At 37.1% G+C, this 19,152-nt stretch overlaps 1 protein-coding gene across 1 annotated transcript; it reads left to right on the top strand.

Annotated features, from left to right (window-relative positions):
- Positions 1-6,392: 6,392 nt before the first annotated feature.
- On the top strand, positions 6,393-12,002 carry LOC117136189 (troponin C, isoallergen Bla g 6.0201). The gene is made up of 6 exons (XM_033296936.1): positions 6,393-6,436; positions 6,527-6,584; positions 8,320-8,353; positions 8,403-8,801; positions 8,856-8,876; positions 11,787-12,002. Exons 2-6 carry the CDS (start codon positions 6,582-6,584, stop codon positions 11,789-11,791), a joined length of 462 nt encoding a protein of 153 aa, XP_033152827.1. The 5' UTR covers positions 6,393-6,436; positions 6,527-6,581; the 3' UTR covers positions 11,792-12,002.
- The last annotated feature ends 7,150 nt before the right edge of the window (positions 12,003-19,152 follow it).

The following is a 19,152-nucleotide window of genomic DNA, read 5'->3' as shown; positions in this document are numbered from 1 at the left end:
AAGTGAATTGTGAGGAAGGCATAATTACGTTACTATATAGATATTAAATTAATATATGGAAACTGTTTATTTGCAAGCAGCGAACAATCACTGTCTTTTTAATTTTTCATACGTCGCAAGTTGAATACTGCCCATTAATCAAAAATAATATAGATTTAAAGTCTAAGAACTTTTGAAGAGAAGGGCATATTTTGTCAAATTTACAATGCATGAGATACGTGTGCACGCATACATTGGTCGGCTGTCATTGCATGCGTAGAAGAGAGCTGCTTGCTATATAGGCATGTCTGGAGCCAGCTCTAGATCCTGCACCAAAAAATCGGCAGGGTGGGCTGCCCGAGTGTTTATCCTTTTTGTTCTCCACAGCGACTACGTCCAATGGCGGCGTTCTACTACTACTTTGTTAGACACTGAAGGCGCTGCAGATGCGTAGCGTCGACAGCTACAGGGTAGCGATAGCCCTGGGCGTAGCCTATTATATTGAGCATTATGGATAGGGTTCTGTTGTGGGTTATGATATTGGTTTGATTTCTTTTTTCTACGTTTGTAATCTGGATTCTTGTCTGTTTATATCCATGAGATTTTTTGTTTGTCGCAGAACCCTCTTTTCAAAGAGCACCAAAAGGAACATTCAGCCTTCGAGTATATCCTTTAAAGCTTCTTCAAAGGGATTCAATCCGGGCATGAAGTCGCCCAATAGTAATAGGCAGAATTACGAAATATTGTCGACTTCGGAAGACTGCTGCTAATTCTGAATAGCAGGATGCAGTTTTCTGAAGGTCAACGAACTGGAGGATCGGATCATCGTAATGCACAGAAGCCCAAGCTCATCAGCACAAAAACATACTTGCCAAAGCCAAGAGATACGATATACTGTTCCTATACCGAATCAAGGGGAAGCATGGACGTAAGTTCAAGCTCTATTCTACCAATCCTCCTAGATATTAGCGACTTCGGTTTAACAAATATCAGTTAGTCATGAAGTTAGTGTAATTTTTACAGATCGAAATACAGATTTCGATTAGTCATCATCCTCTTTCGGTATCATTAAGATTTGGCTCACCATCCAAAGAAATCATATAATCATATAATGTTCTACCAGATTCCAAATTTTGACGAAGAAGGTAATCAATATCATCTTTCGTTGTTCTACGAATCGTACAGATCCTTAAAAATAACTTACTGATATAATCCATTTGCCTGCAACTGAACTGAATAATACCCTTTGGGAAATAATATCAATAGTTCAACATAGCGAGTGCCATTCTAGTTGGGATTCCTTAATTCTTTACAATTCTTACAATGTCTCTTAGTTTCCTCTTCGAGGGTATGGGTTGCCGTGAGTTCTCATTCTCAAAAGTGTCTTCATGCCAATAGACTCATGTAGGAGAAGGGTATAATCAATTCGGATTTTTGGGAATCCCAATTTCGATGATTTGTTGCTGTCATTTACGTGACTCGGTTTCTTCCATAGCTATGGAATAGTTATACCTATGGAATACCTATGCATAGGTCAAAGTTTTGGGGAAAACCGCTATAAAACCCTTAGGGTAGGCCTCAAAACCAATAATAAACGTCCATAAGTAAAGTTTCCGGAGGAGTTCCCTTAACTACCCGAAATCACCCAAAAAAAAAAAAACCCGAGATTCTTACCTCCAAAAACTCAGTAAAGTCTATAACTGATTTTTCTTGTTTCGCAGTGATCCGTGCTCAGAAGATCGTTAGTAATGAGATAATCTCTATTTTGATTCTTCGCGAAGGCAAGTTACGATTGTTGGTTAAAACCTGAGAAATTTCTAAAGATCACGCATTTCCCTGACATATGCGATATCAAATGCAAACTCCATGAGTCCCTTAATTTTGTGAAAGGCACAAAATTAATTTTTTTGCGAAAAAAAATAAATATGTGCCGTACGTTATCAACATCCCAGAAGAAGAGATTATACAGGGTGCGACAGCATAATTTCCTGTTTTCAGAGCTCAATGAAAACTATTGTAGGCATCGGAAAATATTTATTTATTTTTATAATGTAGGTACATGTCTAAAGTTTTCATTTATATTTTTTTGAAAATGGCTTACATCGGTTTACACTGCGTAAACCGATTTCTGGCGTTTGTCGTGACTCTTGTTAGCATAGCAGGTGTTATGTTGGCAATTTCTTCTTGGACGTTGGATTTCAAATCTTGTAGGGTTCTTGGACGGTTCACATAAACACAGGATTAAAAATGACATCACCTAACTGAATGGCGCGCATTTTGAAAAAGGAAGATATGCTGCCGCACCCTGTACAAGTGATCAAGACAAAAAATGTACACTCTGTGTTTAAGCTCTCCAGAACAGTAGTCTGCATTTCTAAACACACAGGAGTTATACTGATCATCTTCGATCTATATAGTTTACCCAGCAAACTGGACGTTTCATGGCATGCCGTCAAGCTTAGGGTATACATTCCAAGCCCAATGAGCTGCAAAACATGTCAACTGAAAGGGCACACATCCAATCATTGCAATAACTGTGCCTCATGCGTGTCATGTAACCTTACTTCTCACCTTCCCGAGCCGTGCCCTCGTACTATCTGTGCAAATTGTTACGGCGATCATCCGGTCTCCTTTTTTCAATGCCCTCAACCTTAACCAGAGGGAGCTCTTTTCAACTCCTCAACCTCTCATGCTGCTACGGCAGCAACCCAACAAATAACAGCAAACTCAAAAAAAAAAAAAACATGAGCTGCGACAAGCTGATAGCCTCTCACGCGCGCGGTAATGTGCTCGCCGAATCGGTCGGTGTTTCTTTCGGCAATTCTGCTAGCACTCCGATCAGTCAGGCAGACCAGTCGGTATCCACATCCCCATCTATCTCAAACGAGAGAAAATAAGCTATCACCGAATAAACTCGTGCTGTCATATCAGAGCACAAGAACTTCTACTATCTACCCTAGCCCAACAATCTCCTTTACGACTCCAAATACGTAGTGATGTAAATCAACCGAATACTCGGATAGCGACTTAAAACGCGTCGTCCAAGCATGGCCCCGGTGTGCTCATAAAACGACACATCCCCTTAGCCACACTATTATTAACTCGAACATTTTCTGATCCGCCTCACAGCTTTGTCTTGGTAGTATAGTTACCATTATAAACGCATTCATCCCTCCCTCCCAAGGCTTTACTATTAGGGAAATTAATGACATTCTCAACCAGATCCGTGACCTCATTATAATGTTACGGGACTTCAACTCATGGAGCCATATCTGGGGATCTCCCCATTCTTGTGGTAAAATCGTGGAACGCGCCATCACGGAAAGAAGCTTGGTACTAGTCACCAAATATTCAAAAATCCACACACAGTACTTTCACCCATGTCGACATCTCAATGGTATCCGCACAATAGCTTCGATAATCTTCGTGGGAGTGACCACTTCCCTACATCAATGTGCCTCTCTATGGTTTTAGCCCAGATTACACTCCTTCTCTACATTACAAGACTTCTAAAGCTAACTGTGATATTTTCAAACAGGAATTAGTGATTCGTGTAGCTAACTGTAAGACGTGGTGCCTGAACCATCAAGTTGCAGCCGCCAACTGTAGCATTCCATAGACAAAACTGATCCCAAACAAAGCCAAAGTCCCCTGGTGGAACCACACCCTTCAGCAGCTTTCATTCATACAAAACGTGCTCGTTGACTCCCGTCCTGATTAAATATAAACGAAAAATAAAAGATGAAAGTCACTCTCCATATACAGATACTCTACTATCAACACGAGCTGCACCAAAACTTACTTCTCACCCAACCTCGGGAGACGAGGATCGCGCACACCCAATGCACCCACAAACACCTGTTAGCCGAAACCACTCCAACTCCGTGCCCATTATGCAGGGAAGATCTATCCGTCGAACACATTTTGGACACTTTCTACAAACTTGAGAGCATTAAGTTCTCTCAGCTTGCTTCCCAAATCCCATCCACCGTACTAAACATTCCCTGAAAAGAAAACATTATAAATCTGTATAATTTTATAATAAAAACTAAATTCTATATTTGAGACGACATACGTAAATAAAATTTCGAGTCGAAGGCTCCAGCAACCAGTACTTGTTCTCAATATATATAAAGTTTGGTATTTAGTACTAAATTTAATTTTGATAAAATAAAAAAAAAATTGACCCATCAGTCCAAAGAATATTACGCCATTTGGAGACTGGCGAGCTTATGTAGGTTTTAGCGAAGTTTAACCTTGTATTCGTCTCCGAATTGTAACGTCGCTGATTCCCAACTTCAGCTCACACTTCATGTCCCTAGAGGATGCAAAAGGATTGACTTTGTTGTAACGAACAATGCGTCGATCCTCTATATCTTTGGTTTTACGTATGGCACAACGGTTTTCGAGCTTCCATTTCTATCGATTTGCCAAAAAACTGTTTGCCACGTCACATTATTGAAACATTGTGGGATATTTTTTCATATTTTTATTAGTCGCTTAAATTTCTATAGATTTTCTCAAAAACCGGTCACGCGCACACTTTTAAACAATTTGTAAATTTTTTTCCTTTTATTCCCTAATATCTACCGATGCCCCGAAAAGTAATGATAATGAACGCGTTCGCATTCACACTAGCCGATTAACGGGTATCTGATAGTCGGGGAACTCGACTATAGCATTCTCTCTTGTCTTGCCTTCATTAGGTCACTTCCGGTCGTGAAAGCTTTCATTTATCTTCCATCGAAGCGATGGTGGTAACACGATGACCGTAAAGAAGACATGAGGATCTCGAAGGCGCAGGACAAGTGGTCACTTGGTCACATAATGCGATCGGTACATCGGTATGTAATCAATAAGACCGCTGAGTTAAATCCCTCATTCTCTGCGACCCTCTCTAAAATCTTCAAAATTCTTTGACAAAATCATAAGCCGAGATTTGATCACGATCTTCAGGCAGTCCAGTTTAAATATATGAACTGTTTGGTTAATGAGATATCTGGATACGTCAAATTAATGAGCAACTAAGCTGAGATATGCCACGAATTACACCAGCAAGATGCTGGATTTGGAAATAGGTTTCTGATCCTGACACCGATTAAGGTGTCATTAATACAAATTCGGGCGTCGGTCTTGGCAGAATAGGCTAACGGCGAAGAAACAATGAAAGCCTATGCGGCAACAAAAGCCCAGATATTGCATAGTCCTATACACTGTTTGTGGGCATTATATTTATTATATAAGGCAACAGAAATTGAAAAGAACTCAACAATTCTTCATATGTGTGCGCCTGGCAGTTTGGGACCACAAACCCCGAAACGGTTGGGGTTGGCAAGAATTTAAAATAAAATTTCACTGCTTTAAATGTAATGCTTTGCCTACATCTGTCTGGTAATCTCGACCTTTATACGGACGGACAGACATACCCCGATCAAGAATATATACATACATACTTTATACGGTCGGAAACGCTTTCTTCTACGTGTTACAAACTTTTCAACGAAACTAGTACTTTCACTTTACGAGCAACGGGTATCATAAACAATGAGATCACACATTTTTGAAAGTGTGAAGGAAAAATTTGATTCGTGAAGAACTTAATCTACGTTAAGATCATATTATTTAACAGCTTTCTGTGAATTAATAAAATTTAAATAGCTTTTCTTTTACACTACGTATGAATGTATCATGTACCATGATAATGAATGTACCAACTTTTGTAAAATATATACATTTAAATTAAGGTAGACCCAAACATTTTCATTTTTCCATTGGCTGCGAAGCGCTTGCAAGTAAGACACAATCTTATTAAAGAATACAAATATATGAATTAAAGAGAACAATATTCATGTATGGTTTATGTTTGCTGGTGAAAACCTAAACCCTAAAAGCTTATAAAAATACTGTGAGCAAAGGAGGAATCTTTTACCATGACTGAGTACATTAAGACGAAAGAGTAACAGGAAAGGAAGTATGATTCAGTAAGTATATTAATTTAGAGATATAAATATTGCTGCGCAACGAGGAACGCATAAAAATATAAGTTCCGTGTAACATTTATGGTTGAAGAGTCAAAGAAAAAGTTTGTTACTTCCCTTAAAGATTAAGCGGTATGATAGATCATTATTTAAGGAAATATGTTGCCTTAATTGTTCATGTATCAAAAATTCGTATAAACATAAAAAAATAAAAAGATAATTAATATTGGATTATTGCTTTTACAATTTAAGGAATAATAGTTTCGGCATAAAGACCACCCTTACTCTTCGAGCGCTTCTTGCTCTTATTTCCTTATCACCGATTAGGATGAAAATTTAGCCGTTTGTATACAGATGTAGTCGCTTACATTTTTATTGTTAGCGTTCGGTCGGAAAAGCTTTGGCATTTTCCATTGCCGATGAACTTAGCTAACATAAAACACAAATCGAATTGTTTAAAAGCTTGGTGATAATTGAAAGTAGCGTACCCTGTTTCTTTAGCTCCTCTTCTGGGACACTTTTTAGATTATCAGAAATATAAATAAAGTATTTTTATATTATATTTAAAGGGCATTCTTATACGCTAGCGGTGCAAATTGACTTAACATACAACAACTCTTTAAAATGGTAAGTTACAATATTATAACTTTGGGAAAACTAAAATTTAATGGAGTTGTGAACTGCTCACTATGAATTTCGTAGAAAAGATACTGTTGACATATAAAATAATATAAATATAAGTATTTACTTTTGGCTTGAAAAAGCACAATTTATATAAGTACAAGTCCCACACAAAATAAAGACAAAATTATTTTCAAATAATAAAGAAAGGTATTAAATTTGTTGAACATAAGCTGTCAAGGGAAAGTGTCAAGGAACTTAATAGTCATCACATCCGTTCAAAACATGAAATGTGGACGCCACTGTGCGCTGTATTTTAATAACCATCCAGTGAAGAAGATATTATTCCTCAAAATTGTTAAATTTATCATTAACATAGTATTTATTGCATTGCATATGTGCGCGTTGCAGCGAGCGTAGTCTAACTTTATTATACCCGTTATTCGTAGAGTAAAGGGTATACTAGATTCGTTGAAAAGTAGCAGGCTGAACGAAGCACTTCCGACCACATAAAGTAGATATATTCTTGATCAGGATTAACAGCCGATCTAGCAGCCATGTCGAGATCTCAGGAACTATAAAAGCTAAAAGGTTGATATTCAGCATACAAATTCTAGAGACAAAGACGCAGCGCAAATTTGTTGACCCATGTGGCCACGCCCTTTCTAACGCCCACAAACCGCACAAAACTGCCAACACTTTTTAAAAATGCGTTGATTTTTTCATATTTTTATTAGTCTTTTTGCCACGCCTACTCTAATGCCACGTCCACATTTTGACCGCCGAACGGTCACGCCCACACTTTGGAACAATTTTAAAATTTTTTCTCATTTTATTCCCAAATATGTATCGATTTCCCAGAAAAATTATGAAATTTCGTGTTTGCGGTTACACCAGCTGAGTAACGGGTATCTGATAGTCGGGGAACTCGACTATAGTATTCTCTCTTGTTTTTATCCGTATTTCGATCATGTGATCTTTGTAAGCATTACGAGCACTAACTTTATAGTGCATGAAAAATAATTCGTTTCTCTACCGTTCGTTATTCGCCAATACGGACTGTAACAAGCTTAGCTGTTGCTTGATCGTAAGTCGATCGCCCTGTGGTTCCCTCCTAACACATTCGGGTGCCAAATGGATCGTCGCAAACCGCGCAATTCAATGCCCTTTTAAACTTTACTGGGTTTTATTAAAAATAAACAATGTGCAAGATTTATAGAAAGGGATGTAAAAAATTCTTTAAATTTCCAGTATGATTAAATGTAGTTTACATTAGAATACTTACTTGAATATATGTAATATCTCTGTACAATATATATTGACAGCTATTTGCTGTTTGTTGTCGTTAGTGTTGGCATGACCATGAAAATTGATAGAAATAGGCAAAACAAACCATTTTTGAAAAGTATGGGCTTTGCAGTCCTTGGCGGTTTGTGGGCGTATTTTTATTATTGACTCGTTCCGAGCTTGTGCTACAAATGTTTAAATGGATCAGTTGCATACGGACCGACGGGCTACCTAGCAGAAATCCAACTTGGCTATATGGGTTAACTTGGTTAACAAAAAATACACAACGTACACTTTTTGAGCATGAATGACATTCATCTGTGAGTAATATATTTTTGGAAGTACAATACACCCGTCCATCATTCGAGTACAATTATGACATTATTCACGAGACACGAGGCTGAAATATGTTCACTATCTTAAAGACTTTATTATATATCCATACTTCTTGCAGGCTGATGGAGAATACGACAAGGAACAATTGAGAAGTAGTATCAAATTAAACTTTTATTTACTATTTAAAAAACGACGGATTAGTCCTTAGGAACGCTTTCAAGGCTTTCGACCACGACGGTGCAGGAACGATCGAACATGCTGATGTATCCAGCATTCTTGAAATTTTGGGTCAGAAATTGGAACCACCTGCGGTAAAGGCCCTTATTAAAGAGGTCGACAAAGGAACAACTGGTAAATTGGATTTCAGCCAGTTCTGCAAGCTGGCAGCTCGCTTTATTGAAGTTGAGGAAGATGTGGGAGCTCTTCAAAATGAGTTAAAAGAGGCCTTCCGTGTATACGATAAAGAGGGGAAAGGATACCTGACAGTTGCAACACTAAGGGGCATTCTTCACGAATTGGACGATAAGATTTCTAACCAAGACTTGGATTTGATAATAGAAGAAATTGATGCGGATGGATCCGGTACGGTTGATTTTGACGGTAAGTAGTTTTATATATTTAATCAAACATTCAATAATAACATTTTCATTGCAGAATTTATGCAAGTGATGACAGGTAACACATGAAACCCTTAAACAAATATTAGTTCTTAGTTCTATGTAAAAAAACACATTCAAACCAAGCATTATTATTCTGACCTTCTTCTTTACGGTTTTCCGTTTAAGGGTAAAGTTCGGCACACTTGGTTTTTAATCGTCTAAAGTAATGACATAAGCAACATCCGTTTTGTCCGTAAAATGTTGCTTATGCCTTTAGACGATTAAAAACAACTGGTGTCTCTATACTTACGGAAAAACTTGGAACACATTCAGATCGAAGAAGAGAGAACGCCACAGTCGATCTTCTCGCCTGTCAGATACCCATTACTCTGCATTTCACAATTTTTTGGCAAATACAAAAAAATTTCACAACATTTTTGAAAAGTTTGGGCGTAGCAGATTTAATCCCGATTCTGCCACATCGCAGCCGTATAATTTTCAGACTTCGATAGGCTTTGTTTAATTATTTTTATAATTATGTTAATTATTTTCTTTGCTACTGTGCCTTGGGATGGGGCAATCTTTATCAGATGCTTGTCCTAATTAGTTTATCCTTCCCAATAAAAATTGCTGCTAGTACGGCTTCATTGACTTGTTCACTATTGTTTGCACTTGGCAAATAGATGGAGTGCATAGGTGTGCAATACTTTATCGACTTAAAACCGCATTAAAGTATCCTGGTTTTGATTGCAATCCGTACAAAACCTATGTTATCAAATGTTTATCGACTTAAAACCGCTTTAAAGTATCAAAACCTATTTAGACATAAGGATACTGGTCTTTCGTTTTGGCCAACAACCTGGAAGTCCGGTTAGCCGGTTCGATTCTTACTAATCCGCCGTATAAGAAAATCTCTAAATGATCTTAAGCGGTAATATGTCAGGTATGGTATTCTAAATATGCTCATTTTATGCTAAACGAAAATCCTTGCAACGAGGAAGTACAGACACATATTTTGTAGTTAGCTTCTTTACTTCCCTCATATCGGAACATACACAAACTTTCTGACCTCGCCTAACGAAGACTCAATTCGTATTCTAAGGTCTTTGATATTTTTAATGCCACTCAAAGCTAGCAAATTCTAAAATTTGGCAACAATTAATGGCAGGCTTTGCCTCGTCGACGACGACGGAATACTCTGTTAAGGTAATTTGTTAATTATTGTGTAAATTGAGATCGGACAGAGTTTTTAACACTGGCGTAACAGAAGATACTGCGAACATCGAAACACTCGTGGAACCAATGTCCTAATTTTAGCAATGCCTCCGCATCTCTGGCTTAAGTTAGGAAAAGGATTTTCTTCCTGTGATCAATTCTGATTGCAAACTGTCCGTGATTACTTATCTCTACGTCTTTTCTGAGCCGTCTACAACACTTTATGTTGATTTCTTAAGTCCTTAGTCTCATGCAGTCATCCCCACGTTTGAACATGAGTCTGAGGGATGCATAACAAAAACCAATGACATATTATTGGGTAATGGATGTCTGCTGAATTGATTTATCGAGAACCAAGCAAGAAGAGCAAGTAGGCAGACAGAGACTGAGGGGCTGTCGTTTATATGTAGTAACGTCAAAAGATCACATGATACAATTGGAAAAGATGAATGCAATAAACTACAAGTCAGAGCCGAGATCTCAGGCGTAATCCGTTGCACGAATCCATTTTTGTAAACTCATTAAAATAAAAGTCGCATAACCGTAAATTGATAAATATTAATAATATAATGAACATTAATTATAATATAACGATGTCACAGAAGTATTTGTCACCAAACAGAGCCCATGGAGTCACATACATTCAGGATCAGGATCACTAGCCGAGTCAATCCGGCAATGTCCCTCTGTCCGCATGACGTGGTGATCTCGGCAACTAAATACCTGGAAGGTTGAGATTAAAACGAGAAAAACTCCATCGGCCATACTTTTAAAATTTTTTTCATTTTTTATTACTTGCTTTATAAATTTCTATAGATTTGGAAGAAAGTGTCAACATTTTCGTTCCCACTTCCACTAAATAAGTAACGAGTATCTGATAGTCGAGTAACTCGACTAGAACGGAGATGACAAAATGATTTTGGTATACCGATAGAAATTGGTAGAAAAAACAAGATAGAATGATATAGTCGAGTGCCTCGACTATCAGATACACATGACTCAGCTGATAAATTTCAAAACAATGAATATGCCGCTCTTATTATAGCCGCTCGAATGAGCTACCGATTAAACCGTTGAAATCGGTACCCAGGGAACACCGCGTGGATGTGATTTACAGCAGGGTCGTTAAAACCGAAATACATTTTTTGCACATACGACTCGATTGGAGTTTAATAACTTTGTAAAAATGAGAATACTCCTTGTTTCCCTAGTATATATGCTAGGAAATGCCAGTTCTTTAAAATCAGCATCAAGACTTACGTCGACAGTCTTTTGGCCCTCGCCTGGATCTATTGTGGGTATCAGAGTAACTAAAATGCCTTTTCCATATCGATAGCAAGGCAAATGATTTAATTTGGGGGTGCTTGAAGGCGTCAGAGTAAGCGTGGACAACATGTGTTTGGTATATCGATAGAAATTGGGAAGACAAATAATAAAATCAAAAATTACAACACATTTTTAACAAATGTGGGTGTGGTTTTAATTATACCAAAAATTTTTGGCGACGCCCCTTCTAGCTCCTATAAAAAGACCAAAACTGTCACGCCCACATATTTTTACTTTTTTATATATTATTCCCCAATTTCTATCGATATGTCAGAAAAATGATGAAAATTTCTTTTCCCTTCCACTAGTTGAATAACGGGTATCTGATAGTCTGTCAACTCCACTATAGCATTCTCTCTTGTTATTTCTCATATTTCTTTTTTAATCCTGTTATTTCCTTATAAATATATATATTTTTTTAAACATCAAAACTTTTCATTTCTAGGTTGACCCCGATTGCTCTTATATGACATGCTGTGCAAAAGCTATGGCAACCAATGCAAAATCAAAAATTTATAAAACAATATTAATCATTGGTACTTAGTCAAATATAAGATATAGCATCTGATTGAAATGTATTAGCATTATATTTCTCTTATCGGATTTAAACAAAAATAAATACAGCCTTTGGCATATAATTAACGCTTTGCAGAAACATAAAATTATTTATTTTGGTGATTTAATTAACAGTGGCAGTAACATTAAGTAAATATGCCGAAGTGGAACTCATCGCGGGGTTATTTATGTTGAGCCTTAAAGTCCTGTCCGATATTTAAAACAACTGCAATCTCACAGTGCTCATTTTATAAGATGTTAAATATATCGGGCCAAAAGTCCGAAGAGTTCAACTGGACGCTTTGCAAACAGCATTGGATTCTATACCAATCCACCTCAAAACATATGGGGCTCACGTAGCTCTAGGAAACATAACGGCATTGTTCGTGCCTTTTTTGTATAATCAGAATCTTGAAATATCTAGCGCGAAGATAGATATTAAGAAACAAAACAATATTCCATTATTTACCATTATTTATTTATTTATCCATTATTTATTTACAATTACACATCTTTAAGCATATGGCCACAGTCAGATATGAGCATTGTGGCCGTTTGGCGTGTCCAAAATGTTTCTGGCACATCGGAAGGTATTGGGAATTACAAAATCGATACACTATTAAAAATAAGGTGGACAACTACACTCCAAATCCTGATGACCCGATATCAGAAGTGGGATCTGTGCCGCTCCCTGAGTTTTCCGAGGTGCAGGGGGGTGCAGTACTCGAAATGCAAAATCGGAATTTGGCTGAACTTGCGAAAATCATGCAAGCATCGCCGTCACGTGAGCAGCAGCATAATCATGATGAAGTAAATTAATCATGGCACTGAGCAACTGCATGGAGGGAAGCGCCTCACAGTGGCTTACGCAAATTTCGTATCAAGGTATGACTTGGAAAGAGTTACAGCACTTATTTCTCCAGCGTTTCGAAACCGAAAGAAGCCAGCTGCAATGTTCTTCAATTTACTCAACAGCCGCCCGACTGGCTTTATTTACCAAATGGATACCTCATACTCGAGTAAATACAGGTGAAATGAAAATTCGGTTAATTGGCCCAATTGGGACCGTTTAAGAGTGAGAAATAGTACGAGTACAGGTGGGCGAGTTAATAAAGTGTAATATTGTCCCAAGTTGCTCTCCCTTTGCTAGACCCATGTTGCTCGTTAAAAAGAAGAACGGAAAGAACGGAACTGAACTCGAAAACTATTTCGAATAAATACCAGTTGCCGTTTATCGGTGACAAAATAGCTAGACTTCGCGGAGCAAATTATTTGACAAGTTTGGATATGGCTAGTGCTATTCAGCAAATTCCGATTCACTCTGAATCTGTGGAATATACTGCATATGTGACACCAGAAGGTCAATTTCAGTTTATGCTTTTTGGCCTTAAAAATGCGCCATCGGTCTTCCAGCGCGCAGTCATGAATACACTTGGTGATCCTGCCCGTTCTTTTGTAATGTTTACATGGACAATATATGTGGTGGTGTCACCAACCGAGGAGATGGGCTTGGAAAGGCTAAAAACTGTTTTGAATGTTCTTACGAATGTAACAACGGAGCGGGAGAGACTCGTCCTAGTTCACGAAAGATAGCTTCGTTAATCTCCTTGCCTTCTCCTCAAACTGTTACTGGCGGTAGACATTTCATCGGCTTGACATCGAATTCTCGCAAATTCGTGCCTAGTATCTCCCAGAATATGAATCCTCTATATTCGCTATCATCTGGTAACGGCGTTACATGGAAGGCTGAGCTTGAAGACAGCAGTTTCAAAGTTGTCACGATTCTGTTCTGGTGATTTCCGACACTGAATATCCTATTAAATTGCACACTGATACGAGTGCATGTGGATATGGATCAATACTTTTGCACCGAATACACAGTATCCCCCATGTAATCGAATACTTCAGTAAAACGACTACCTCTGTGGAAACGAGGTACCACTCCTATGAGATGAAAACCTTGGCCGCGAGTTCGTAGTCTACACAGATTGTAATTCATTAAAAACTTCACGCACAAAAATCCACTTAACCCCTAAATTTCGTCGCTGGAGGGCCTATTTACAGTCATTTCATTTTGATGTACAACATAGAGAGGGTGAGCGTATGGCTAACGTAGAATTCCTGTCAAGAAATCCCTACAAGTTTTAATTCGTTTCAAATTACATAGCATCACCCTTGGGGAATGTTCAAGCGGAACTGCAGTGTTTACAAACCAACTTTAACGTATCCGAAAAAAATACAAAATTTTTCTGCCCGATCCACCAATTAGGTTTTTGTTAATACATATTTTCGAAATAAGCAGGTCATATCAGTTCCAGCGAGTTTAGGTCCTTATCCTCAACTTTGAATTTAGTCTATGGACTTTTTCAGCTCTTGATTCTCATAGAAAGATGATTTTCCTCGACCATTAAGCGAATCTTCTTTCTTACGATCTTGATTTCCATTGGCAATGAACTATGTATCCCTGTGTCCAAAGTTAAAATCAAATTAGTGTTTGTGTATTTATATATTCTAACGCGTTAGCTTACTCTGTTGCTTAAATTTTACATGTTTAGAATCAGCTTCCGAGTCTTTTTAAAGAATCGGATATCCAGGCACCAGGTTGCCAAAGTAAGATCGTCATATTCGGGTCGTAGGATCTGGGTAAGCCTCTCATTGCTTCGTAGTTGAATTGGCTAGTACCGTGTGTAATAGAGGAAAATTAAATGCTAGACAACAATTGGTTTAGCGAAGAGTATTGAATTTACCACCGGCCAACGGTGCACACTTCAACAAAAGTTATTGGCTATTCACGACTACAAACGTCACTCTGAAGGCTCTTATCTTTGTATTAGTCATTAAACACTTGTCATTGTTATCAAAGAAATGCACTGTCTGGAAAAGGTTAACACTGAAATATCTTCTATGCCTAAAACCCTTTTGTGTTTCGTTCGCAATTAAGTCGCTCATTACCATTCGCTATCATTAACTTGTACATATCGCATCGTTGCAAAATCTCGTTCGCTATCGTTTGAAATCGTATATAAGCCTCGTTTTTCATTGCTTTAAAATAGATATTAAAAAGCTTATTAGCTCAACAATGTCTTCTCTGGGCTCTTTGGACTTCTATTGATCTTGACTACGAAATGACCACCTTCCACTTTGGACCGAAATATCAGCTCTCGAGACTGTCTCCTTTAGGGAATGACTCCTTTAGGATGTCGCAACCGCCGCCTACCTAGAAGGTCTCTTCCCGAGAATTCTCTGCCCCATCGGGGGTTGAGGTCCTTTAATACCTTGCAGAACATATTTCGAGTGACAATGCACTACTGATGAACTGTGCCAATTACACAGGTAGAATTTCTATGTGAACGGTGGCGGCCGCTGGCCACTCGTTTATGGTCGAACTGCATTTTTTGTTGTTGCATTTAGTGTGGCTAACCAAAGACACTAGAATAGCAAGATGCGTACATTAGTTTGGCAATATGCAGTCACTTTTTTGGTGACGGCCAAAATTGCTTTCTGTCCGCTCGCTTACGTTGAGAGCGTAAGAAATCTAAAAATAGAATTTGCTTGCTTGTGTGAGTAGAAACAATAGACGAGACCGTGTGTATATGTGTGAGTACTTGTGCTAGAAGACGATTTTCGGGCCGAAATCAATTATATCACTTACAGTTGTCTGCTATCACAGTATGCGTAGAAAAGAGCTGTTCGCTGTAGCGCTCTCCGGTCTCTCGCTCTCGAATAAAAATTCGAGAGAGCCTGGAGTCACCTCTAAAGCCACGGCGAAATCGTGTGCCAAAAAATCGTATGGCGTTACGCATCTTGTTATTCTAGTGTCTTTGGATTAACGAGGTAGTTGAATTTGAAATCATGTAAGAAATTATGGTCATGAAGGTCATGAACTTATTTAAATTTTTCACATACATCCATCAAAAGTTTTTAAAATTAATAATAATTAAAAATAATTTAAAATAAAATAATTTTAAACAACAATGGATTGGTCGGTTGGCGGTGTAATTAAGCTACTTAAAAAAATTTTTTTATCATTGTCTTGTTGTCGCTGTTGTCATAACGAATTTTTCTTAAAATTATTAATCAATACTTTATATTATAAAACTCCTTTAACTATATGATAACAAAAGAGAATGCTAAAGTCGAGTTCCCCGATTATCATATACCTATTAACCAGCTAGTGTGAATGCTAACGCGAAATTTCATCATTGTTCTGAGAAAAAATTTAAAAATTGTTGAAAAGTGTGGCTTACCATTTTGGGCGTTTTGTAGGTGAAACTGTTTTTGGTATACAGAAAAAAATTGGCAAGAAAAACAATAAAACTAACGTTTTTCAAAAGTGTGGTCGTGACAGTTTTGGGCGGCTTTAGGGACATGGCAAATCGATAGAAATTTACAAGACTAATAAAATTATGAAAAATATCCAACAATGCACAGTGGTTTCCATTGTATGAGGAAAGCGGCCAAAAATAATTCTAGTTGAGGTAGACACTTGAAACTTAGCACAACATTTTTATTTTTTTTTATTTTTTATTTTTATTTCTGTAGCAAAATTATATGAAAAAATCAGCCGGATCGGACCACTATATCATATAGCTGTCATATGTCATATGAACGATCAGTTTGAAATTAAGTGTTAGTATGGAAAACTTTTTTGTTTTCAATTATTTTGCAACGAAAACTTGGAATTCTACATAATGTATGCTATATCATATAGCTGCTATAGGAACAATTAGTCGAAAATCGTGATTTTGTTTGAAAAATCATTTTGTTGCAAACAATATTGGATGAACATTTTTCATTCATTTAATAAGAACAACTGAAGGGGGAGGTAGTACCAAGGATCTTTCTCAATCAGAAGTTTTGCGGTGACTAGAGCATAGTCTCTGAATTTTGACGAAATCGATGAGCATCTTATATTCAACTTGTTGTCAAGGCCTGCTATATTGGCAGACATGTCAGGATTGCTAAAAAATTTCCTGGCAGTATTTCCATCATTAGACGTCCCGCTTCCGCCTGCCTTCTGTTTGTCTACGATTAAACCCATTTATAAATTTATAGTGTTCCTCATGAACTTATCTTTGTAAGCATACATTTAAATTATTCATTTGCGTTGGAGTTGCTTCGCATATATAAAATTTCGCTGATGATGTATCGTTTAAAGCATTACATATTTTGCGGTCAACCATAGTGAGTTGTAAAGAATTGTTGAAGTTGAATTTCAATTTTTTGATCTCCTTGAGAAATATTGTGGGTCTAAGCTAAGGCCACCTGTCGGCAATTGAATTAAACGTTTTCTTAATTTTATTTTTGGCCTACGGGGGAACTACTGTGCAAAGTTTCAAAAACAGTGGCAGTGTTGGGCGAATTAAAGAATTTGTGAAAGTTATTTTAAATAAAAATAAAATATGCAAGTCACTTTACTTATTTGTCACGTATTTTGAACATAAATGGTTACTATTGGGTAGGCACCACATTAAGAAATAAAGATATAATTTCTGTTATATTTTGATTAAAATAACAACATAAAATGGGTGTAATTAAGGCAGTCGGGATTTGAATTGAAAATAATACAAAGGATATCACAGAATAGTTCTTTTTGATCATTATGTGGTCTTATTATAATTATAAGCTTTATTACTGATAGGTTTAATTGAGACGGACAGCTGTTGTTAATGATTTAGTATATATAATGCCCCAAAAGGGGACTTTATTTCGTTGCAAACTATTACGTGAAATTAATGTAACCTCTGCAAAAATGTGAAAATTAAGAGAAATAGTTATATTGTTTACATTTCTTAAAACTAAAAGTTTCTCACAGGAAATGTAGTCCGCATTCGTATCGTGTCCGGTCAGAAAACTTTGTAGTAAGTCAAAATGCAACAGCCCCTTTTATTTAAAAATACAAATTAATCGGGAAACTGGCTTTTAACTGACGTCTTATTGACCACGATTCGCCCTAAAATCTTCGTTTTTGATAATTGAGATATAGGCGCTCATACGGATAGGCGGGCACGGCGCCAGGTCGATTTGGTTATTGCACCGTAACAAGAATTGTTACATTTTATAGGGTAGCTTGCGCTTCATATTACCTGTTATACATATACTACTTGTGGTATACATATGGTACTTATTATTCATGCCATCAACTTCCCACATGCAGTGGTGCTATTATTTTAACCGCAGCTGTACGTCTTACAACATATAGTTACTTTTTATTGATGTTCAGTTTCAATGTAACGCAGCCAAACTGTAGTATTTCAATGTACAAAACTTTTATTCCGAAGACATATGTAATTTAAAGTTGCTTCTGTCATTAAACAGTAAAATATTACACATAAAGGCATTTGAACATCTCAAAAACCGGCAGCTTAAAGCTCACTCGATCCAAATTCATATACATATATGTATAGCATGGGACAGATATTACGGCCAATTTACAGTTTAATCTTGGCCTCAAACAAAAACTTGCTAAGAAAGCCTGGAGTAAGTGAACTCTAAACAAGTTTTATCAAACTTGCAGTAACAGAAAACTCTCCACAGGTTGCTGCTCTTAACAGAGCTGTAGCGCCAAACTGGTTGCGATAAACGCACATACCCGACCCTAACACCATGATGGTACACGAAACAACATACTCAAACCAAAAACCTTAAATATCTATCCCAACTGAAGGGTTATCTCCAAAACAATCATTTGTGCATAATAAGATGTAATTTTTACCGAAGCCCTTCTTGCCAATAAAACAGCGCAAAAAATCCTAATATTATCACAAAATATATCATAATTTGTTTTTAAATATAGAGTAACTGATAGAGAGAGTTTCGGTGAGAGCGGCATAAGCAACCGGCTTCGTGAAGGTTTCGGGAAATGCTGAATTGTGGAAATGCAGGGAAAAACTTATGCTTCAAGTTTAGGCTTTGAACGAAAGTAAATCCAATTAAGTCTTAAGCATATCGTAAACAAAGTTTTCGAATATTGCTTAAATTTACGGACAGAAACAACAAAACTAAAAGCAAATGTATCCCTAATGTTTAGAAATCATCAGTTAACTACATTTTTTTTTTAATAATATATATATTTTTTTATATATACATATTTTAAAATAATGTTCTCAAAATTGCGAATGTTAACCTTAAAAATACACTTTTTAAAAAAGCTTTTCTGAAAAAGTATACCCCACCGTATTAACATCCAATTTGGTCGAACTCTCTCTTTTCAAACAATCTATCCCAATCATCAGTTTGGGGAACATACCAGACCT

Source organism: Drosophila mauritiana, chromosome 2R, assembly GCF_004382145.1.
Source record: "Drosophila mauritiana strain mau12 chromosome 2R, ASM438214v1, whole genome shotgun sequence".
NCBI classification, from domain to species: Eukaryota; Metazoa; Arthropoda; class Insecta; order Diptera; family Drosophilidae; genus Drosophila; species Drosophila mauritiana.
The sequence above is the reverse complement of the archived record's forward strand: the minus strand, read 5'-3'. Positions and strand labels throughout refer to the sequence as shown.

Excerpts from the sequence above, each read along its gene's own strand:
- LOC117136189 (XM_033296936.1), top strand. Across the intron at positions 8,354-8,402 it reads CGACAAGGAACAATTGAGAA|TCCTTAGGAACGCTTTCAAG; the intron begins GTAGTATCAAAT and ends ACGACGGATTAG. Across the intron at positions 8,802-8,855 it reads CGGTACGGTTGATTTTGACG|AATTTATGCAAGTGATGACA; the intron begins GTAAGTAGTTTT and ends TTTTCATTGCAG.